This window comes from Mycteria americana, chromosome 17 (assembly GCF_035582795.1).
Source record: "Mycteria americana isolate JAX WOST 10 ecotype Jacksonville Zoo and Gardens chromosome 17, USCA_MyAme_1.0, whole genome shotgun sequence".
Taxonomy (NCBI): domain Eukaryota; kingdom Metazoa; phylum Chordata; class Aves; order Ciconiiformes; family Ciconiidae; genus Mycteria; species Mycteria americana.
The window spans coordinates 10,664,625-10,685,936 of record NC_134381.1 but is presented as its reverse complement, the minus strand read 5'-3'; the positions used below and the strand labels follow the sequence as shown (position 1 = coordinate 10,685,936).

At 56.9% G+C, this 21,312-nt stretch overlaps 1 protein-coding gene across 5 annotated transcripts; it reads left to right on the top strand.

Moving 5' to 3' along the window:
• Window positions 1-1,167: 1,167 nt before the first annotated feature.
• Window positions 1,168-21,124, top strand: EGFL7 (EGF like domain multiple 7). Of its 5 annotated transcripts, none has more exons than XM_075519844.1 (9): window positions 1,168-1,207; window positions 6,063-6,131; window positions 11,559-11,744; window positions 13,423-13,545; window positions 13,792-13,904; window positions 14,659-14,754; window positions 16,207-16,371; window positions 17,297-17,361; window positions 17,713-18,131. In XM_075519844.1, the coding sequence occupies exons 3-9, from the start codon at window positions 11,665-11,667 to the stop codon at window positions 17,899-17,901; spliced, it is 831 nt and encodes a 276-aa protein (XP_075375959.1). In that variant the 5' UTR covers window positions 1,168-1,207; window positions 6,063-6,131; window positions 11,559-11,664; the 3' UTR covers window positions 17,902-18,131. The 5 variants fall into 5 exon arrangements, with proteins under 5 accessions (XP_075375959.1, XP_075375961.1, XP_075375958.1 ...); XM_075519846.1 differs by lacking the exons at window positions 1,168-1,207; window positions 6,063-6,131 and adding exons at window positions 8,045-8,153; window positions 19,903-21,124 and having other exon boundaries at window positions 17,713-17,875; XM_075519843.1 differs by lacking the exons at window positions 1,168-1,207; window positions 6,063-6,131 and adding an exon at window positions 8,045-8,153.
• The last annotated feature ends 188 nt before the right edge of the window (window positions 21,125-21,312 follow it).

The following is a 21,312-nucleotide window of genomic DNA, read 5'->3' as shown; positions in this document are numbered from 1 at the left end:
TCTGCCATGCCAGGAGGAAAGCGTACGGGCTGCCGTGGGGGTCTCGCCGCCCGCAGCAGCAGGCGGCGACGGCCTGACAGCCACACAGGGCTGCTCACTCGGTGGCCCAATCGTGTCCTCTGAGAGAGTCGAGAAATAATTGCCACAGCCACGGCCCTCATGCTCCGAAATGTCTCCTTTCCCAGCATGAAGTCTGGATCAAAGTTTCAAATTCCAATTAAAAAGTGGCCACCCAGAACCGGGGTCACACATACACATATATTTAATTTGAAATCACAATCAGCTTTGCACCAGAATGGCCTTGAAAATTAGGGCAGCAGGGCAGTTGTTTCTACGCCCCTCTCTGCCGCCCGGCGCTGAAGACGCCATCTTTGCTGGGTGATGTCTTGCAGGTTTAGTGGCCCAAACTGCCTGTACCTCGCTCTTTCTCAAGACAGGGACAGCATGATGGGGGTGGCAAGCCATCCACAAACTGACAGACCGCTGAGGTGTAACCCAAATTTCAGGGGGTCGCAAATACCCCAGGACGTGCCCTACTGGTGCCTAACGCCAACATGGCCCCCTCTTGAGAAGATGGCCACAGGCACCACCACGCTTGGCACGGGCTGTGAGGGAGGCCCTGGTGCCGCGGGGGTCCCCACCAGCCCCCCATCCGCCCCCTCTGAGGGGAAACGAGGGGTGGCTGTGGTGGGGGCTGCTGCAACGTGCCCCATGCCAGTGAGGCAGGAGGGCGGGGGGCAGCAGCCATCTTAGGCCTGGTGTGAGGTGCAGGTGGGGAGCCCTTCCCCGTGTCCCCGGGGACGCGTGGCTGCCTCCTCTCCATTTCGGCACCCTGTGGCCATCCCCAGTGGGCACGGTGTGGGGGGTGCCGCCCTGTGGCCCCTCTCCCCCTCCGGGCGAGGGGCAGCCGTGTTTGTTCTCCTCGCGGCGCCTGTTATCAGCGCACAACACACACAGGAAGTCCTGTCTGGGATTGTCCATCCCCGGCCTGATTTATACAGGAAGAAAAGCATAAAAAGCCGCCCTTCCACCTCGGCAGCCACCTCCTGCCTGTGTGCGGCCGGCGGCCGGCCATGCCGGGGGTGCGAGGCGGGCGCCCAGGCCCGCCGGACCCGCAGCGGCCAGGCGGGAATGGCTGCCGGGAGCCATCAGGGAGCACGGCGGTGGGGCTGCTCCCGGCGCGGCGGGGGACAGCGGGGCGCCGCAGGTACCGTATGAGCCGCGGCCATCGCCACAGCAACGATGGGGAGGACGGGATGGGATGGGGAGCTGGCGCTGGGGGCGGCAGGATCGTGTCCTCGCCAGGCCAGACCCTGCGGGCTTCGGGTGGGTTTTTGCCCCAGCTCAGGCGGAGACGATGGCGGGAGCCTCAGGGGCTGGTTGAACACATAGCGCTGGCAAAGGGCCGCCGCAGCAAACGGGTTTTTAGAGCATCCTTCGGCCGCTCCCAGCGAGGCTGGCTCTGCTGTCAGCCACGCACGTGCTGAGCCGAGGAGCATCTCCAGCGCCGGTTTGCTCGGAGCGGAGCCCAGCCTGCAGCACTATTATTTTTCATTCACCCCACTGGCACTCAGGCTGTTTTCCAGGAGCGGAGAACTCAGAGGGTAACTTTTACCTCCTGTGCGTATAGAGGAAGGCTCCAAACACTTGCACAAATACCCGCGAGATAGCTGGAAATTCTTAGCAAATCTCCTTTCTTTCCGTAACTCATTCTCTTTTTCCATCTGCCGGCTCTCTGAACACCTCTGGTACAACACCATGTTGTTCATCCTTCCTCCCGCGCTCCCCCTGTCCGCCCTCTCTTCTCTTCTCTCTGCGCAGTGTGCGGCCATGCCGCTCGCTCTCGGTGCGGCGGGACCCCGAGACGGGATGCCGCACTACTGATTTTGGATTGCACCGCGGCAGCGTTCGGCCCCCGGGGAGCGGGCAGGACGTGGGGGTGAATGGGGCTGCGGGCAGGGACCGTCCCTGCTCTCACGCAGACCTGAGGCTTGCACTGGCTAACAGCCGAGCCTGGAGCGTGCCGGTGTTTGCATGTCAGGAGCTCAGCAAAGCCTCTCAAATTTATAACCGTGGAGCTGGGTGATTTGCATGGTATCCGTTTTCAGCTACCTGCAGACCTGTGGGTCCCACCGTCCTAATCTGTGGCATTACACAATGCAGGCAGGAGGCTTTCAGTGACTCACCTGGGGTATTTGGGGATAAAAGGCTGGCTGTGGGTAGGAGCAGCCTAGGGATACCCAGGCGCTGGCTGGCTGTGCGGGAATATGGAGCAGGACCACGCCAGTGAATGGCTCTTGGTAGAAATAACCTGGCATACTTTTTCCCAGGGTCTAACATTCACGGAATCAATTCACTGGGCAGAGAATCGAATATAAGAAGAAATAACAAGGCTTTGTCAGTGATAAAATTAATTTAAAAGCAGATTGGGAAGCTCTGCTGCTGCTTGGGAAGCTGTGCGAGACAGAAGCCCAGATGCGGTGGCTGGATGCTGAGCCTCTTCGAAAATCTGCCTCTCCTCTGGGTAGCAGCAGAAAGCACCGAGTCTGCTCTGGCAGATTTTGAATGTTATTCCCTGTGATCCAGCATTCATTCTGCCGATTGAGTTAGTCCCCCTCTATGCTGTTAAACTACCAGCTCTGCACAAGTTTCCCTAGAGGTAAGGAAGAGAAATTGAATCTGAGCTGCGGGCTCATTTGAGCCGCTTCCCAGACTCTACTGCTGCAGATGGGGCTGGCTCTGGGGAGACAGATTTACAAACTGCAACAAATTAGAGTAAACGAACCTGCCTCACAGTCACACCAGCAGCAGAAGGGCATGGCGAAACACAAGGGAAGATTTAACTTGAGCTTTCAGACAGAGAAAGGAAAGGAAAGGGTCTCTGCAAACAGAAGAGGATGATCAGAAATGTTATTTCACTCTCCGTCCTCTCTCCCAAAGCGAACGCTTGGACTCCTGTCCTGCCCATAGCCTGGGAGGTGACTGCAGAGAGGAGCTCTGCTTAGTGCAGGTTTCTAGAGCTGGAGACTCTCTCCTGACAGAGAAGGATAACCAGAGCAAAAAACAGTCTTGTGCGAAATGCCCTCCTCTCCTGAGCTGCTCACTGGGATGGCCCTGAGGAAGGGACCGAGCCGTGCGTGCAACTCACGGCTATTCCCACTGCACTTTTTGTGCGCTTCTCGGGGACTGATTCATTGGGAAAAGGCAGAGGGGAACAGCGGGGTGGGGGACCATTCCCTGCTGACTAATGCTACTTTTTTGCAGGGAAATTTCACAAAAAGCCGCAAAATTCAGTTTATTCCTTGGTGAGATGAATCATTGCCCAGTTTTTACGCAGCAGCCGTTACAGCCTCCTCTAAATGTAAATAAGAACTCATCAGTGTGCACATAAGAGAAAATAAACCTGGCTCCAGGACGTCGCCCTGTTCACACATTTGGTTTTGCCCAGCTACAGCTAGGCTGCTGTATGTTTCTATGGTCGCCTTAAGTTATAACATACCGGTCCTGAGACACTTAATGCTTGATAAGTCCTTACTCAGGCAGAAGAAAATCACTTTGTGGGAATCAGCTCTTGGTCATAATGTGCATAGCACTGGGCAACTGGTGACGACAGACCGAGAGCTACGGGCCAAATACTTTTCTTGGTTTGACCTGCTTTGATCCCATGACATCAATGGACTCATCTAGATTTCCACTGAGATAACTGGTCTGCAGCTGACGCAACCGAGAACAATATGGGACATAATAGAATAGTGGGAGGTCATTTTCCTTACAGAGCTCTGCAGAGCAGGGACTGCTCCAAAGCCTAAACTTTAGTGTAAAGTTTACAAACAGCCTTATGAAAAGCCGGAGCGGAAGAGTTTGTCCTAAAACAGGAAAAGCCATTCCCTCTTTTTTCAGAAGCACCAAAAATTCCTATTGCTTTAGCACGTACTTCCAGTTCTGTGTGAGACCCCTGCGGAGGCCAGCGAGAGCCCATTGTACACAGCAGGTACGGGGTCAGCCGTGGCTTGTAGTAGCTGAAAAGTTTTGCATCTGTATGTGTGTCACTCTTCTGTCTGTCTCTCCGTCCATCTATCTCCATCTGCCACTTCAGCACCTCTGGCCCCAGTTTGGGGAAGCGCTCGTGTGCGGGCATGTCCCATTTACTGTGATGGGCCGTAAGCACTCCTCTCTAAGAGAGGTTTCCTGATGTGGGACCTTAGTGCTGATCTCCTATTAAGTCTCCTCTGTTAATCATTCCTTTTTCATGCCTACAGAGCCAGAGCAAAGTTGACTCCCCCCCACCCCAGCCCCAGCCACCCTCACACCCTCCGAGCTCACCTAACCGCACGGGGGACCGGCTGGAAGCCCAGCCCACACCTCCAGCCCTCAATCCACCACGGATGCTCGCAGGGTGATGTCGGATCTGGCGCTGCTGCCCGGGCAGGTGCTGTGTGCTTGGCAGGTCTGCGGGACAGGCTCTAGGAAACGGGACGGTGGGTGAAAATCTCACCTTCTCAGCCAGCCCGGTGCTCAGCCTGAGACCTGCTCTGGGCCAGCACTCAGCATGCCCCGTAGCTCACGCTGGTGGTAAAACCAGTGGGAGACAAGGAGATTTCGACATCGTTAAATCTAAGAGGGAGGTTGGACAGAAATATTTCTTTCTTGGCCCAGAGACAAGTATTAATATTAGATGTCGTGGGAGTACAGTTCTAGTGTGCAAGGGAGAAAGCTTTGGAGGAAACATGTAAAACACCGGTCCAGGGAGGACTACAAATTCAGACAGACTTGCAGTCGGGAGCCAAAATCCCTTACTGCCTTTGTCAGAAGCTCATCACACCAATATTAACAGAGCCAACAGATCTGATCTTCCCCCACTCTGAACTGGCATCACTCCTCTGCTTTCAAGGGAACCTTGCCAGGCTGTGTCCTGGGGGATTTCCTCCCAGCTTAATGAATATTAGCATGTAAGACACTGAACCCTCCCTATGAGCGGAGGATTAAATGCTCTTTTAATGGGTTATATGCAGTTCTTAAGCAGCTGACATGGGCACTTGCTTGAGCAAAGATTTGACCCAGTAAACGGAACCGAAAAGCAAACATTTTGCAATTAAAATAATTGCAGAATTTTAAAATGCTGCAGTGCACTTAGGGAATAATGGTTTAATGGCTGAGAAGGCTCTAACGCAGACCCTGAGCAGCGGTGTGCTTAGTCCTGCACTGGGTGTCATTGTCCCGCAAGGAGCTGAAAGCTGAGTGCCGTGTGGGACCTGGGTGTCGAGACCATCCCCTTTCTCACCATCAAATTTACGCTTGGGATCCCGGGGACTCGTGCAAAGGTTGCCTGGGCAGTTAGGGGTCTTTGTCCGTAAAGGAGCGTGTGTACGTACTGAAGATGGTAAAATACAGCGTTGGGGTACAGCAGATGGGATCACAAATGAGTGTAAAGGAACTTGGATACACCCTGGTGAGTGTCAGCAGGAACAGGGCACCCCGTTCTCTTGGGTTGTCGGAAAAATCCCAGCCTTAGGCACTGGGGAGACTGCTGGAGGGGATAGCTTGGTGTTCAGTGAAGCCCCAGCGCTGCGTTAGGTGGAGCCAGGGCTTCTGCTCTGCTCAGTCGTTGCTCATATCCCTGCCTGCTCTACCCCAAAGGGTGCAAAGGCACCGCGGGTCTGCCTGGCCTTTCCCACTGGGGCCACAGCAGGGTTACCCACACTGCAAGCTCGTGTGAGTGAGGGGAGGATCAGGACCCGTAGGATGTTCCTAAAACACCCACTGTGCAATCTGCACTGCACAGGAGGGAAGGGACGGGGCTCTCCGTGCCCTACCACTGGTATCATGATGTCCGTGCCTCTCCGGCACGCCAGCGAGCCTGTGCGGTGTGAGCTCGGTGCCAATGCCGGACAGGGGCACTTCTGTGGCTACGACCCTGCTTTCATCCTCCACCCCAGTCCACAAGGGGCTTTGGGAGCATCCAGGGAACCCCACACCAGATCCATCATGGGCAAGGGCTGGCTCCCTGATCTCTGCCTGCACGACAAGGGGAGTGTAACAGCGGGCTTTTTCTGTTCTGACAGTAAGAAACCAAGATGATCCATAAGGAAAGGATCCCTGCCCAGGACAAATGATGGGGCACCACAGATAAGGTGAGTGTCTCGGCCGTGAAATTAGATCCTGTGCTTTCAGTATGGTCAGATGGAGAAGCTTTCCATTGGCTTCCAAATGTATCTTGCAATTATTAGACAAGTTGAGTAGCAGGCTCTGTTCATCTTCCCCATACACCAGAAAAGACAATAACGCTCTCTGCATAATAAGATAATTACCGTCCCTTCAAGGCTCTTGGGAAAAGTTGCCTGTGCTTCGTGCTTATGAGATTAAGTGAGCTGAAATCATTCCCCAGAGGTAGGCTGGATCCAGACAGAGTGAGCAAACCTGTTTGTGCTATGTGAGATGCTGCGTCATGTGGAGCTGCGCTTCCCCCAGCATCAGCTAGCCTTTCCCTTGCTGCTGGGAGGGATCCCATCTCCCGCGCGCTCCGTCCTCCCCGGCACTGGAGCTCCATCTTCACCAGCACGTCCCAGAGCTGATTGCCCTCTGCTCTGCTCCCTTCCCCAGGGAGGATCTGACCAAAGCAGTTTGCGCTCCTTTTACACGGGTCCGCCTGAGAGCCCCACACCAGCACACCTAGCACCCATCAGCTTCCCCGGAGGGCGCAGCACGACCTGAGACAGCTCCAGTTCAGTCCGCAGCCTCAGCGTATCCATGAGGAAATACAGGGAATGGGCCAGTGATCTCAATTGCTCTTTCGGAGCCATTATTGTTTAACTGGTAAATATTTCCTTTAAATGCCTACATGCTTTCAAAAAAGTTGCAAAGCTTAATGGGAACAAATATTCCCAGGGGGTTGTATCCTGCCATTCATTTGCACATCAGACCCCTGCAATCTTTAAGGCTGGCTCTGTGCATGGGCAGGCACCTAAGTCATTTGAAAAACAGTCAGCCTCTGTGCTCTAATTTCCCAGAGAAAAATGTAGACAAAACAAGTGGCAATTTGGCACAAACTGAACTGCAGAATTTTCTTGATAAATAACCAGGCATTTAACACGAGAAGCCTGCAGGCAGCTGGGGGATCGGCCTGCCTGATCTGTCCCGGCGCAGGCGTTGGCAAGCCGGCGGAGCCTTGCCCTGCGTGGGTCTGCGTGTTCAGTTTGGGCATCTCTCCTGGTCAATCCTCACGCTGCTCCATGGCTGGGGGGGCACCCAAGGAATCCTTTAAGCATCCTTTAGGGCTCGCTGGAAACCAGCCTCCCTTTCCTGGCAGTTCATCGCCTGCTTCTGGAGGACTTCGCTGTTGTAATAAGCTCAGGAGGATTAACAGGGCACGGCAGGAGGCTATGGACCAGTATGGTGTGTTAGGTCCCTAACGTAGCGACAGATGATGTCTCCTCTTATAATTATGCATCCTCCCGGGGAGTGCAGAACCAGCTACAGTATTTTTTAGCAAAGAGAAATAAATTTGCCCTGGCTGCTGCACTGCTGATGGACCATTTCACCTGGGAGTCTGAACGCCCCTGGGCAAGGGGCTGGGGGCTATGCTGGGATCTCCCACTCTTACCGTTAATCCCCTGCCCACCCAGGTTGGTCTGGGGGGGGTCAGAGACCTTGTGCCCTCGTAGCGTGGGGCATGCAGAAACGGGCTGCCGTAGGGAGTCTGCAGGTAAGGCTCCAGCTCGATGCCAGGGCAGGGATCCCCCCAGTCTCGTCTCTATCGGGGTCAGCACGGCAGCGAAAGCATATGGGGCACAACGCCAGCGTGTGTCCCCCCCCGGGCCGGGCTTCTCCGGGGGGTCCTGCCCTGTCCCCGCACGTCCCCCCCAGGACCAGACTTCTCCGGGGGGTCCTGCCCTGTCCCTGAGTGTCCCCCGGGGAGCCGGGGCACCTCGGCGGGGGCGCGGGGGCAGGTGGCGGCCGGCGGGGGCCGGCGGGGCGGGGGCAGGCGGAGGCTCCCCGGGCCCCGGCGCTTCCCCCCGGCCGGGAGGCTCCGCTTTCCTCCCCGCCGGGAGCTCATTGGGCCGGGGCGGAGGGACCGGCTCGGGCCGGGGGAGGAAATGCGCGGGGGGCCGCGGCGCGGCGGCGACTCCGCGGCTCCGGCACCGCCGCCGCCACCGGTGAGTCCCGGCGGGCGCCGCCCGGGGGCTCGGCACGGCCGGGGGGGCCGCGGCCGCACCCTCCGGCGGGGAGGGACGGGCGGCGCGGGGGGGAGCGGGGCGGGCGTTTCCCGGAGCGGGGCTCGCTGCCGCAGCGGGGCCGCCCGGGGTCCCGGCGGGGCCGGCGGAGGGGGCGGCCCGGGAGGTGCCTCTCAGGCGGCGGTTGCGGCGGCAGGGCTGCGGGCAGCGGCCGGGCCGGCGGGCAGCGCTCCGCCTGCCCCGGGGGTTGCAGCGCCCGGGGGAGCGGGGCTCGGCCTGCTGCGGGCCGGGCTGAGCATCCCTGCGCCGGGCGCCGCGGTACCCGCGTCCCGCTCCGTGATACCCGCGTCCCTGCGTCCCGCTCCGTGATACCCGCGTCCCGGCAGCCCGTTCCGTGATACCCGCGTCCCGGCGGCCCGTTCCCGGTACCCGCGTCCCTGCGCCCTGCTGCACGGTGCCGTACCCCCGCAGCCTGCTCCGCAGTGTCCCCCCTCCCTGCTCCGTCGTGCCCACGTCCCCATGCCCGGCTCCATCGCGCCCGCATCCCTGTGCCTGTGCTCCGCGGTGCCTGCATCCCAGCCTGAGCAGAGAGCAGCTGGAGGTGCTTGCAAAGGAAAATCCGTCTCCCTGCCGCTGCCGCTGCCCCTCTCCAGGAGCGGTTGGCTCTAAGGGCGCAGACCGGGTCCAGCGCACAGTTGGGGGCAGCGGTTTCACCTGCAGAACCAGGCCAGGCTGTTTGAAAAAGTGCAGCTGTTGCGTTCTCCTGAGGGTAATTGCATCCTCTTGAGGCACTGGATTCTCTTGCACCACTTTGCAGACAGACCCCGATTCCTACTGCTGCCATCAGCTGGAGTTTTAGCCTTGGTTTCATGGGCAGAGCTGGAAAAAGGATTGCTCACCCATACGGTGGGTTGTATTTTCCCGTTGGTTGCTGCAGCGGGTTAGGCAAGGGCAGACTTACGAGAGTTACGGGAATGTTTCTGGCTGGCGGGAGAGGGACCCCCAGCCTCCCAGGAGCTCATGGCCAGCCAAGGAGACGGTGCCCCCTGAAACAGCAGAAGCTCAGGTGCACCCACTTAGTTTCACTTGCCAGACCGTGGGGCTTCACCTCTTCATTTGAGAGACTAGAAAGGCAGTGACAAAAAAACCTATATTTTTTTCTTAGTCATGAAAAGATTTTCCTTAAGTTATGTGCTTTAAAAGAGGAGTATTAGAATAGGTAGTGGCAACAGGTTGGAGGATCTTCAGTGGCTTTAAAGAGGCTGATTTTCATAAACTCATAAAAAAGACAAGTATAGGCTCATATTTTCCACTTTTGAAACTTTTTCTGGTATGAAGCAACCATAATTTTATGACCCAGAGGGATACTCTGACCACTTGAGGTAGGGCAATGCTGCTCCATTTCAAAGCAAGAAAACAAACTGCCTATATTTTAGGCTTGTGCCCTGTGTTTCTTGCCTTCCCCACAGGGAAAGCTCCCACAGCAGTCACGGGAATCCTGTGGGAGGACGGAGATGGTTGGCAGAGTTTGACTTACAGACTTCTGGAGAAGCACCGCTAGTCTGGGGATCTGTAATTGTAAGGAACATATGTGCCCCAGTATAGCCCTGGGAAAAGCTGGCTGGCTGAGCAGTGGGGAGTTAGTACGTCTCTGTACGCTAGTGTCCCTGGGATGTCTCCAGAAAGGCTGGGGAGAAAGAAGGTTTCTTCACTATTTTTTTTTAGACTTCCCTGCAAGTCAACCAAGATTTGATTTCCTGCTGGTGGAGATACCACATATTAATCATTAGAAGATGAAATGCATCACTATGTTTGGAGGAAAATGGAGGACTACAGGCTTTATGTCACCAAAATCCTCCTTACATCTTCCAAGCTGGGCTTGCATGGAGGTTAAGATGGGCTCAGGCATCTGCAGTTCCCTGCTGGGCTGCAGCTCCATGGGAATAGCTCGTACCACTGTAGGAGCAGGGCGGGCACGTTGCCATCCCTCCCTGTCCTGGAGCTAGACCCTCAGCTTCAGCAGTACTGCTGAATTCAGGGACTGAATGAGGTCCTGATTGCATTTTATAGTGGTACAGTGGATTTGCTGTGACACAAAACCTCCTGAAACCTCCCGAAAGCCAGGCAGAGCCGCGTGTCCTGCTCATGGACTGTGTCGAGGGGAAGGGGCTTCCCAGCCAGCCGTCCGCCTCGCTCAGCGCTGTCACTGCACGGAAGCATGCGCAAGACGTTTGATATTAAGGGGCAGGAAGGCACCAGGCTGGTTTCTCTCCAGATGCAGGTCTGCATCTCTCCGTGCCTCAGTTTCTTCACCTGCACAAAGGAAAAGATGATAGAGTGCCTTGGCGAAGGGCTTCGAGACCTGCAGGGTCTATAGGTTTGGGATAATTATGCCAGTTATCCCCAACGACTTGGCTCAGAGTTAGGAATTGTCCCGAAGGAGTTTAGGGATGAACCTGCAATCCCCAATCCCACATCACCTGGGGATTTTAGAAAGTTTATTTGCAGCTCACCATATTTGCAGTTTCAGAAGGAGGTTTCATTTTGTTTCGCCTCCCCTTAAAGCCACTCCTTTCTCGAGGTTTCATCAGAAAGACTGATTCTTTCTTTAATTGGCATATATTTAAGGTGAGTTTCTTTATTTCTTCCTCCTTTAACTGCTGCCATCCGGAGGCCAACTGTTTTGTTTAAATTAGATATTTTTTAAATTAAATATTGTTATTGACCTTCTTCAGCCTTGTTTCATGTTTGTCCTCTGCTAGAAAATCAAAGCCTCTTTATTCGCCGCTTGGTTAGTACTGACTCTGCAGACGGTACATATGGCCCTTACAGCACTTTTCTCTGGAAAGAACTTGTGTTTTAAAGAGAAGAAGATCAGATTTCAGTGTGTTATGTGGTGGGAAAAGGCAGCTTTACAATGCTGTATGGATTAAGAAATTACGGGCCATTGTTTTGCCCTTGCTGTCTGGAACTGGCAGTGTATTTCACGCGACACAGGTCCCTTCCCTGCCGCTCACAAGCGACTGTGCAGCGCCCAGTGCCACGAGAGCATCTCCTGCGTGCCGGGCCAGGCGTGTCCCCGGGGTAAATCACTGCTGCACCAGTGACTTGAGTGGGGCAAAGCGGGTTTGTGCCCAGAGGAGCTCCCGCCTTGCGAAGGCTTCATGGGTCCCCTCTTCCCCTGTGCTTTAGCTTGTCACACCGCTCTGTTGCCAGCAAGTGTGCTCCTGCCCCAGCCCCGTGTGCTGCCCTCGGGGGGTCTGTGCGCACCCGGCACGGTCCCTCTGACCCCGGGAGCGAGGGCTGGCCCCATCCCCACGGGTCCGTCAGGTGTCACCAGCTGGGGACGGATGCCACATATTCACACTGCTCTTCTCTCGGTTGCAGGGTTCCCCGCTGAAGGGTGAGACATGCGGTAGGAGCCAGCGCTTCCCACCAAAGAGCGAGACTCGGTCGTGCCGCTCAGCCCAGGGCGCTGCAGGAGGGACAGGACATGCGCCGCATCAGCTACCTCCTCTCGGGACTCCTCTGCATCCTCAGCGTGACCAGCACGGACGGCTTTGCCCGGGCAGGGTAAGCCCCCTTTTTGTCTGCATCTCCCAGGTGCACGCTGTCGCATGTCACGGCGCGTCGCATCCTCTCCTGGCGAGGAAGAGCCCTGTTCAGCAAGCCGGCTGCATGCGCATAGGCAGCTCGCCGGGCTGGTGAGGAGGTGGGAAAAGGCTCAGCTGAGTCCTCCCGGGGCAGCCGGGGCTCGGCAGCCCTTCGCTGGTGTTTGTTTGCTTTGTCACTGAAGCAAAAAAGCCTCTTGGAGAAAATGCCCCAGCTCCATTTAGCTCCATGCAGGGGACACCGAGACACTCTGGGCTTTTTGTCCGGGAGAGTCAAAAGCTAATCAGGTCCTGAGCTGTTCATGAATTATTATTGTCTCTTTCAAGCACGTCCTTGCACAAAAATATGCGTGCAATCCCGCTACCGCACCAGTCAAGCCTTGCAAAAGAGCCATCAAAGGAGGATGCAGCTTCCCAGCTCTGAGAGGATGCACTGTCCAGGGGACGCAGGCATGGAACGTCCAGGCGGGTTGTCCCGCAAACTCGGGAGCGGCAGCTCCAGCAATTCCCCTTCCCTTTCCGGGAAATGGGCCCGACATGGCACCCTGGATCCCAGCACGGCCTGGGCAGGCACAGCTCAGCTCCCGCTGGGTCAGAGGAAGCCCAGAGCTCGGTGCCCCAGTTTCTTCCCCAGCCGAAAGGAGCTCGAGCTCAACGCCCACCCCCCAGATACAGCTCACATGTTCTACAGAGTTTGTTTTTACATTGAAATACTCTCCTTTAGCGTTAAACCTTTCGCATTCTGGTCGTGACTAAAACCACAGGCTGAATTCCTCGCTCGCACGCACAGGCTGCAGCTATAGCTTTATTCTAAATTTTGCAAAGCAAACAATTGCCATTCAAAAATTGCATCTTCTATAGCATTAATCAGTGAGGCTGAAGGGAGTTTTCTGGAGTTAATGGAAGCCATCTGATGTCCATGCTAATTCCCAGGCTTTTTATTCTAGTTTCTAATTGGGCTGGGAGGCTGAGACAAGTAGGCGAGTTCCTCAGTGGGACTGACCTGCTTGGGCTGGAAAATGTTGAAAAAAAGAATTTTTAACCAAGACCACTTTGGCTGTTAACCTTGGGAAAGTTTTTGACTGGATCACAGTTATCTTAGGAAGACTGGAGGATGACTTTCCTCTGGCCTCTACTTTTTTGTGGTGAGCCTGACCCTTCCTGTGAAATCATTAATTTCTTGGTGACCACAGGGACATGCGTTTCAGGAGTGCAAAAGTCTCAGAAAGGAAAAATCCACCCAGAAAGGGAGTGATTTTAAGGAAAGGGAGGCGATGAATGGAAGGAAAACTGCTTTGAGTAAATCCCCCCTAAATCTGGGCCCCGACCGCTCTCCCGAGACAGAGGGACTGTGCCGGGGTGAGTGTACGAGGAGGCATCAGCGCCTTCGTGCAGGGGCTGGGGAGGAAGAGCCCGTGCAGCCCGCAGTGCTCAAGCTTTGTGTCGCTGCCCCAAAACAGCTTGAAGTAACCTCCCGGGTCACCCAGGCAATTAGCCGCTGCTGTTTAAATAGCCCTCTGTCGAGAGGGACTGTCAGGCCGTGTCCTGGGCTGGTGTAAATCGGTGGAGCCCCTTTGCCCTGAAGGGAGAAGCAGCGGGTTGGTTTTTAGCCGGTGTCTGACCTGCTCCCCTCTCCGCAGCCGCAGGGTCTGTGCCGCAGCACCGCAGAGCCGGGTGGCCACCTACGCCGAGTCCCACGTCCAGCCCATCTACCAGCCCTACCTCACCACCTGCCAGGGCCACCGCCTCTGCAGCACCTACAGGTGAGGGCAGCCGCCCGCAAGGCGGGCCTGGTCCCTGAGAGAGAGCCGGATCCGTCCCAGCGAGGCAGCGACCGGCGGGGGCTGCGGAAGTGGGGAGTCCTGCCTTGATCCACGGGGAAGGGGCTCCCAGCCCCCAGGCAGGGGGTGCCAGCGCAAGGGGGTCTGACCCACTGGCATGGGAGCGGGATGGGGGGGGCTCGGGGCGGATTCTCAGTCACCCGGCTCAGCCCCATCTTTGCGTTGCAGGACCATCTACAGGGTTGCCTACCGGCAGGCGTACAGGCAGCTGCCCCAGCCCGCAGCCTCGTGCTGTCCCGGCTGGAGCAGAGCTAACAGCCATGCGCTCGGCTGCAACAGAGGTAAGAGGCTGCTGTGCCACCCCGGTGCCAGTGCTCGCCCTTCCCCCAGACCCCAGGGGCCGGGGAGCTCAGGTCCCTGGACGAGGCCCCAGCAGCCAGCTCTCTCATTTACCAGCACTCCGCCTGTCAGGCGGATTCTCCCTGTAGGAAAGCATTTAAATTTTTGGCGTCACAACCAAATGCGGTTCAATTTCTGATTAATTCCCAGCCTTTCTCTGCTGCCTCGCAGGCCTTCTTCCTTTGGGATCGCTTACTAACTTTATAGTTACCAGAGGATAAATAGAATGAGTAAGTCCTTTCCATATAAATCAGCAGTAATGGAAGAGAAATGCTTTCAGGAGGCAATCGTGATGTACAGCACAAAACAAATGCAAACCACATCAGCAGCTAGTCTGTCCCCAGATGAGCGCAGAGCGCGGCACCAGGGGCTTCCCAAGGCCTGCTGCTGCCCGTCAGCCCTCCTCCCTCCCGGCTGTGCCGGCTGCAGGTGCCTCGACCTCTTCCCAGGCTGCAAAACCAAGGTCCTGTTCATCCCACCCGTCCTGTGCTCTGTGCGCCCCGCTCAGCTCAACCCCTCTGCTCCAGGGCTGGGGCAGAGCATCCTGGCCCTCAGATGGTGCTGGGGTGTGTTTTGGGGGGTGGGGGTGTACTGTGTGTGTACTGTGTGTGTGTACACACATCCGTGGTGGCAGGGGAGGGAGCTGGGGACCCTCAGAGCTGCCCGGTGATGCTGTGCTCATGTTTGGTCCCACAGCTCTCTGCTGGGTGCCGTGCCAGAACGGCGGGAGCTGCACCTTCCCCGGCAGATGCGCCTGCCCGCCCGGCTGGACGGGGCGAGCCTGCCAGACAGGTACTGGCCGTGCTGCTCCCCTCTGGCTTCCCTGCGTTGGGGCTGTCCCGCCGCTGCTGGGAGAGCTTCTCTGGGGAGCAGTGGGGCTGCCATGGGGCTCTGGAGGTCCTCTGCCCACAGACCAACCCCTTGGTAGGGGACAGGGACCAGCACCGTGGCTCCTCACCAAGCCTTGGCGCATGCCTGGTGCTACTCAGCCCATAGAGGGGAACCGGCGTGTTACCCCTACACCCCCCCCCCCCCGTATTGCTCCAGGGCAGCGATGCCTGATGGTCTGGCCGGGAAGCTCGGCTCCCAGGGGAGCTCTGACCTCCCTTTGGCTGCGTCGGTGCTCTCAGCCCTCGAGTGCAGCCCTGGCATCCACATTTTCTCTCCGCTGCTGCTCCGCGCTGGGTCAGCGTGAGCAGAGGCTGTACTCTGCCGTGACCGTGCAGCCAGCAAAAGGCTTTCTGCAGAGCAGCTGTTACACTGGCGGGGTCGGCCGGAGATTGTGTATCTCCCAAGCTTTGTAAACGCTTGCTTTAAACTAAGATGCCCATTTACTGCAGATACTAAATCTGTAAACCAAAAACATCTGGGGGTGGAGGGAAAGCCTGGCGATCTCCAGGCACCGAGTTCCTCTCCAGCATGAGAGTAGCCCAATGCTCCTCACCAGAGAGCAGGGAAATCAGGCAGCGTGGAGGGCAGCAGCGCTCTGCAGACCCCAGCGCACCAGTATGGTGCAAACCCCTGCCACAGCATTTCCCGGCTTTCTGCCCTCCCTGAAGGCAGAGGAGGAGCGTGTGGCATTGACCCACGCTGGACCAGGCAGGGCTGAGCACATCGCTGACAGCTCCGGCTTCAGCGCAAAGGGGAAAGGATTTTTCCCACTGCCTAAAACAGATTTGCCCGGGCGTGGGAAGCGGTTCAGCTCATTTTGTTTTGTGGGAACAGCTTTAATAACTCCCCTGTGTGAGGAGAGGTTACTGGGTTTTGTACACACTTGAAAGGCTGATAGCTCCTCGCCACGGCTGGCTGGAACCAAAACCCCGGCCATAAATCCAGGATGAGAGCCGAGCGCTGCCTGCGCCCGCCTGGCCAGAGCTGGGAGGTTTCTGACCATAGCTTTTGTTTCTGGCTCTTTTGTGGGGGGAGCGGGTAGAGGGGAGGAGGCCAGATCTCCCTCAGGGTTAGCTCAGGTTTACTCCAGCCGGGTGCAAGAGGACAGGCTGTCCCGGGTGCTGGCGGGTCTTGTGCTCACACCCTGCAGTGCTGCGAGCGCCCAGAGCTGTGCCCGGCACAAACGCCAGCTTGGTCTGGGGTCCCATCGCATCCCCACCCTGTGTGAGCCCGTGCGGCTCTAGAGAGGGGAGCGGGACCCCTGCTAGCGGGACTGAGCCGTCTGCCTCCCTCGTCCCCGGTAAGCACCTCCTCGCCACCCCTGTCCTCACTGAGCCGTACCTGTGGTTTCAGACGTGGATGAGTGTGCCAGCCAGAGCCACGGGTGCGGTCAGCTCTGCATCAACACGGCCGGGAGCTACCGCTGCGCCTGCCGGGACGGCTTCAGCCTCGCTGCCAACGACAAGGCGTGCCAGCCCCTGGTGCCAGCCCCCGAGCCAGAAACCTTCAGTCAAGCAGGTAACCTGTCCCCTCTTGCAGAACAGCCCCAGCTGCTCGGGGCCTTCAGTGAAAGCTGGGATTAACACTCAGCATCGCAGGGTGGCTGGAGCAGGTGTCTGACAGCAAAAGACAGGAGAGGGGACGACAGCCAGAACCCCTCAGCTTTATTCCCAGTGACCCGGGAGTCCCTCTACCACCCAAACAACCTCCCCTGCGCACAAATCCAGCCACTGCTCCATCTGCAAGGGTGACAGAGCCCATCCGTGGTGTGCGGTGGCCGGGATGCAGCTGTTCTCTCCATCATCATCATCATCATCGTCCTTCCTGCAGGGCAAGTCCAGAGCCACGAGGAGCGGCGGGCGCTGCTGGTGACGGCCCATTATTACTTTTGGTACGCGCTGTGACACTTCAAACTCGTACCGTGAGTAATAATGCGCTGTGGCCAGCACGGGCATCACGCGGGAAACGCCTGGGAGAGCAGGGCACCGTCTGCACATGCCCCGCAAGCCACCTGCCCTTATCCCGTGTCCAGGGCCCTCAGCAGGGACGATCCTTTGTGCTCACCGTGGGACAGGGCAGACCCGGGTGCTAGCTAACCTGACAACACAGGCATGAGAGGCCAGGCTTCGCCAGACGTCTTATCCTTTAAGGATCACCCCACTGCCTGAAAAACTCCCCACTTTGTTGCAGGTACTCCAGCAGGAAGGAGAGGCTTGTGCGCATTAGGAGCAGGACTAGATGCCAGTGCTTGCAGCAGGCGTTGGATCTGATTGATGCTCCAGGGGCTGGACCCAGCAGGGCAAACCCCAGGGGCTCACTAGGAGGGGAGTGCAAAGCAGCAGAGCTTGGCCCGAGCCCTGCAGCAATGTCTCTCCCCAACACCTTCCACTTCACCTTGGGCAATGGGCTTTTACTCACTGACTTTTCTTGGTCACTTTTTCAGGTCCCCCCAGTGAAATGAAGGAAGAAATGAAAGACCTGAAGAGCAGAGTGGAAGCGCTGGAGCAGGTGAGGTTCCAGCCCACACCTCTGCCCTGCCCTGTCCTGCCCTCACTGCCCTGTTGCAGCTTGAGGCTGCGCTCAGCCAGCTCCCACCCGGGGCCGTTTGCAGCCAGGGTTTCCCTCCGCCCCGGCTCTATTTTTAACGTCATGCTGGCCTCGTGCCGCAGCGATCCCAGCTGTGCTCCACGCTGCTGGCAGCACCCACGCAGCAGCTCTTCCAGCCCGGCGGCCCTTTGAATGCAACCAAAGCCCCGTGAGCCGGCCGGTGTGCCGCCCCAGTGGGGTGCACCCTGGCAGACGATGTGCTACAACCTGCCGGGTGGTCCTCGTGGCTCACGGCTCCCCTTCTCCCTCCAGAAACTCCAGTTGGTGCTGGCCCCCTTCCACAACCTCATGCTATCTGCACCGGAGGACGTCGGCCCAGACCCCATCAGCCGGCTGTCCCACTCCCTCCAGCAACTGGACAGAATTGACTCTCTTAGCGAGCAGATCTCCTTCCTCGAGGAGCGGCTGGAGACGTGTAAGTGCCTGAAAAAGCAGGGTTGAAGTATTTCACTCCACCCATACTGGCCACGGTGAGCAGATGCGGGCCAGCGAGATCAGTAACACATATGCCACTATTAATCTATATCTCCCTCAAGCTCAGCAGCCTGTAATTAATAAAAGATGAACACAAACAGCCCATTAGCTTCATTTCAAAGCTGTTTCTATGGCTGCACCATCTGACTGCCCTTGTAGCAGCCAAAAATCATAAGATCGGCACATGGAAACGTGGCTCTGGGGCAGAAGCAGAGGGAGCCCGCTGTGAGCAGTGGGTCATGTGTCGCAATCGGCACCCTCACCGGCTGCGTTCCCTTCCTGTACTGTCCTTCTGAGGACTATAACTTAGTCCTCAGAAAAGAAACCCCAGCTCTTAGGAAATTAACAGTCCAAAAAGTCAATCAGGAGAGTTTAGGGACCGTGCAGAAGTTGGCAGATTTACGAGCCTGGGAAGTTTTAGGCATTTCTTTTTGAAGTCTACAGACCAGTCCTTTGCCAAGCAGTGGACCAGAGAGGGCCTCCTAAGTAGCAAACTCTGAAGAAGAGAGACTGGTGAGAGCTGTCAAGTGTGAAACGGAAGGCGGGGGGTCCTGCCTGGCGTGCTCCCCCGCGGCACCGTGGAGCGGGGCAGCATCCCCTCGGGTCCCTGAGGCAACGCTCTCCCTGGAGCACTGCAGCTTGACTCAGAGTAGAGCACAAACCGTAGGAACGCTATTTTGATAGGCAGCTCTCTGCAGCTCGTTTTCCCATTAAATAATTCCAGTCAAACATGTCCAGAAACTAGGCGTGGCTGGGCCAGCTCAGGAGCTGGGTACAGCAGCAGCCTGGTGCTCATGGCAGAGGGGTGAGGGTGCTTGGAAAGACTTAAGGGGAAACTGTTTCAGGGCATATCCAGTCCCAGTTCACTGCTTGCAGTAATGGCTTAGATATAAAAGACTTCAAAGAACTTGTTTGAAGACTAAGTAGCTGCAAATAGACACTTAAAAAACATGAGTGAACCACTGAGTGTTCCAGCAGACCGAGTTTCCTAGTATTGCCCTGTACATATTATTAGTGACAGCACTGAGGAATGTGAGCAGTATCACAAGGTAACATGGATTTATTCCAAGGGATGACTCCCAAGTCCTCAAACTAACTTCTGCCAAGCCTGTTCTAGCAAGAAAAACTTGGTTTTGTCCATGGTCTTGAAAGTCCCTGGAGGACACAAGACTGTCCTTTCGTACTGCAGCAAGCACTGGGGCTTGGAGGGCATCCCAGGGAGAGTTAAGTAGCCATCCATTTTCTGTGCCCTGCGAAGCATTTCACAACTGAATGCTAAGATACAACCGCGCTCTGCAATTATCTGCCCAGTGGGGATGTGTGTAAGGACTGAAAAACATTTTCTCTTCTTCAAACCACCACTGAAGGCACAGGGTCGGATCTCTTTAAGCCATAACCATTTGAGCCCCTTTAAGTCTGAATTACCCCCAATGCAGCACAGACCGTCAATGCTCGGCTGTGACACAGCCGGTTAGCAGCACGACAAGGCTCACAACTGCATGTGGCTGGGCAGCAGCCACCCCGTGCGGTCCCTTCCCCAGCCCACGGAGCTCCCTGGGCCCTGGGGACTTTGGTGACCAGCAGCGCCCGCTTCCCATTACTGTCACACAGAGCCACCGGCTGTGTCTGCGGTGGGGACAGGCTGGTCCCAGCCTCCCGTCCTGGGGCAGCCAGCGTTATTGTCACTGTCTTTGCCCCCCCCCTGCTTTGGGATGCTTTGCACAGGACTTCTCAGGCCCAGGTGAGGCTGGTGAGGACTGCGGCAAAGCCAGGGAGGCGAGAGCCATGCTCCCAAACATGGCAGGGACAGAGCCAGCCTGGGGTTGTTTGGCAAAGGGAAAGCATCAAGTGTGGGTGACGTTCACAGAGGTTGAGGTCACCCTCATCCTTCTTGGGGAAAGAGACAAACCAAACCCAGGCTAACAACATTACTGGATTGGTTTTTTTGTGTTTTTTCCATCTTCCCAGGTTCCTGCAAGAATGAACTCTAGCCGAGCGCCCGAGGAATTGGAGCAAGCTGAGTGCATCTGCAGCTCTTATCTCACTCTCCAGCCCCAGGCTGGGGACGAAGCCACATCATCTACAGGAAGGCACAGGGTAGCAGGAGAAGGCTGGTTTACCATCAGCATCTCCATCATTTTCTCTTCCAAGTCACCTTATCAAAGGTCATGCAATTACTTCCAAACTGGACTCTGAGCCCGCAGCATCTCACCCCCTTCCTGCTGGAGCGGCAGAAAATAAATGCCTTACCTCGTGCCATTAGTGCCTGTCTGGCTGTGCCAGAGAGACGGGCTGTACGTGAAGCTGTGTGGTGCTTCGCTTTGCTTGGCTTTTACTTAGCATTACCCCGGGACATCATCTCCCAGTGGAGCACAGACCTGGCCCAGGCAGGACAGCTGCCCCCCCGCCATGCTCCCCTACCTGCTCCCTCCCAAAGAAGGTTGGGGGCAAGTCCTGCGTTTGGAGGGCTAGGGCCAAAAATGCTTTGTGGCAGAGGGGGCAGCCCCAAGCCAGGCGCCATGGCAGTGGATGGGTGCAACCAGGCCCCGCAAAGGTATTGTGCTGGCTGGGTACGGGGAGCGGCTGCCCAGCCCTGCAGCTTCTGTTCTGCTCTCCGGGACCAGCCTCCCTCCACGAGCGCTGGAGGTGGGCTGGTGCCTCGCCGCTTCTTAGCACGGCAGCTGCAGCAGCTTGCTCTGAAATTACCTGCTCCTGCTCACAGTCCTCTGCACCGTCTCTGGGCCCTACAGAGCAATAACAAGGATGAAGCTTTTACATGGGCCTGAAGGTGCAGAGAGTCTGGTTTTACTTGCTTTAATAGAAAACCTTTCCCTGTGACACTCCCATCAACAGCACAGAGCAAACAGGGACCAACCTGTGCCACCCAGTAGTGCCAACAGGGTGAGGCCAAGGAGGGAAGGACACTCCTCTGCATGCCTGGATTGGGGACCGAGGCCTGGCACACCCACGTGTTTATACCGGCACAAGCACTGGCTGTCGGTGTAGCCGGTCTCTCCCAGATCCAACAGCCGCTACGCACGTGCCTACCTCTCCCCCAGCGCTGTTTGCTCAAGCCCAAGGCCACCGGTACAGCAGAGCAGACATGACCGACCTGGTACAACACTTTCCTACTTGCCTAGAGTGGAGCTGCAGGAGGAGCCGCGTGCCATGTGGGCAACGGGGTGCTGCAGGGGTTGTACCAAAATAAAGCCTCCTGCTGCGCACACTGAGGCTGCGGGACCGTTCCTGACTGGGCAGGCGCTTGCTCCAGGGCCCTGCATTGACATGGGCTCCCATCCACACAGACACCGCCTTCCTCTTCCCCTGCGACAGGCCCCTGTAGGCATTTGTCATCCCAGTTCGGGCCAGGCTGTGGCT

Bases quoted from the DNA above. Each gene is read 5' to 3' on its own strand.
- EGFL7 (XM_075519844.1), top strand. From the start codon at position 11,665: ATGCGCCGCATCAGCTACCTCCTCTCGGGACTCCTCTGCATCCTCAGC. The intron at 11,745-13,422 runs GTAAGCCCCCTT...CCCTCTCCGCAG, and splicing joins GACGGCTTTGCCCGGGCAGG to CCGCAGGGTCTGTGCCGCAG. The intron at 16,372-17,296 runs GTAACCTGTCCC...TCACTTTTTCAG, and splicing joins AGAAACCTTCAGTCAAGCAG to GTCCCCCCAGTGAAATGAAG.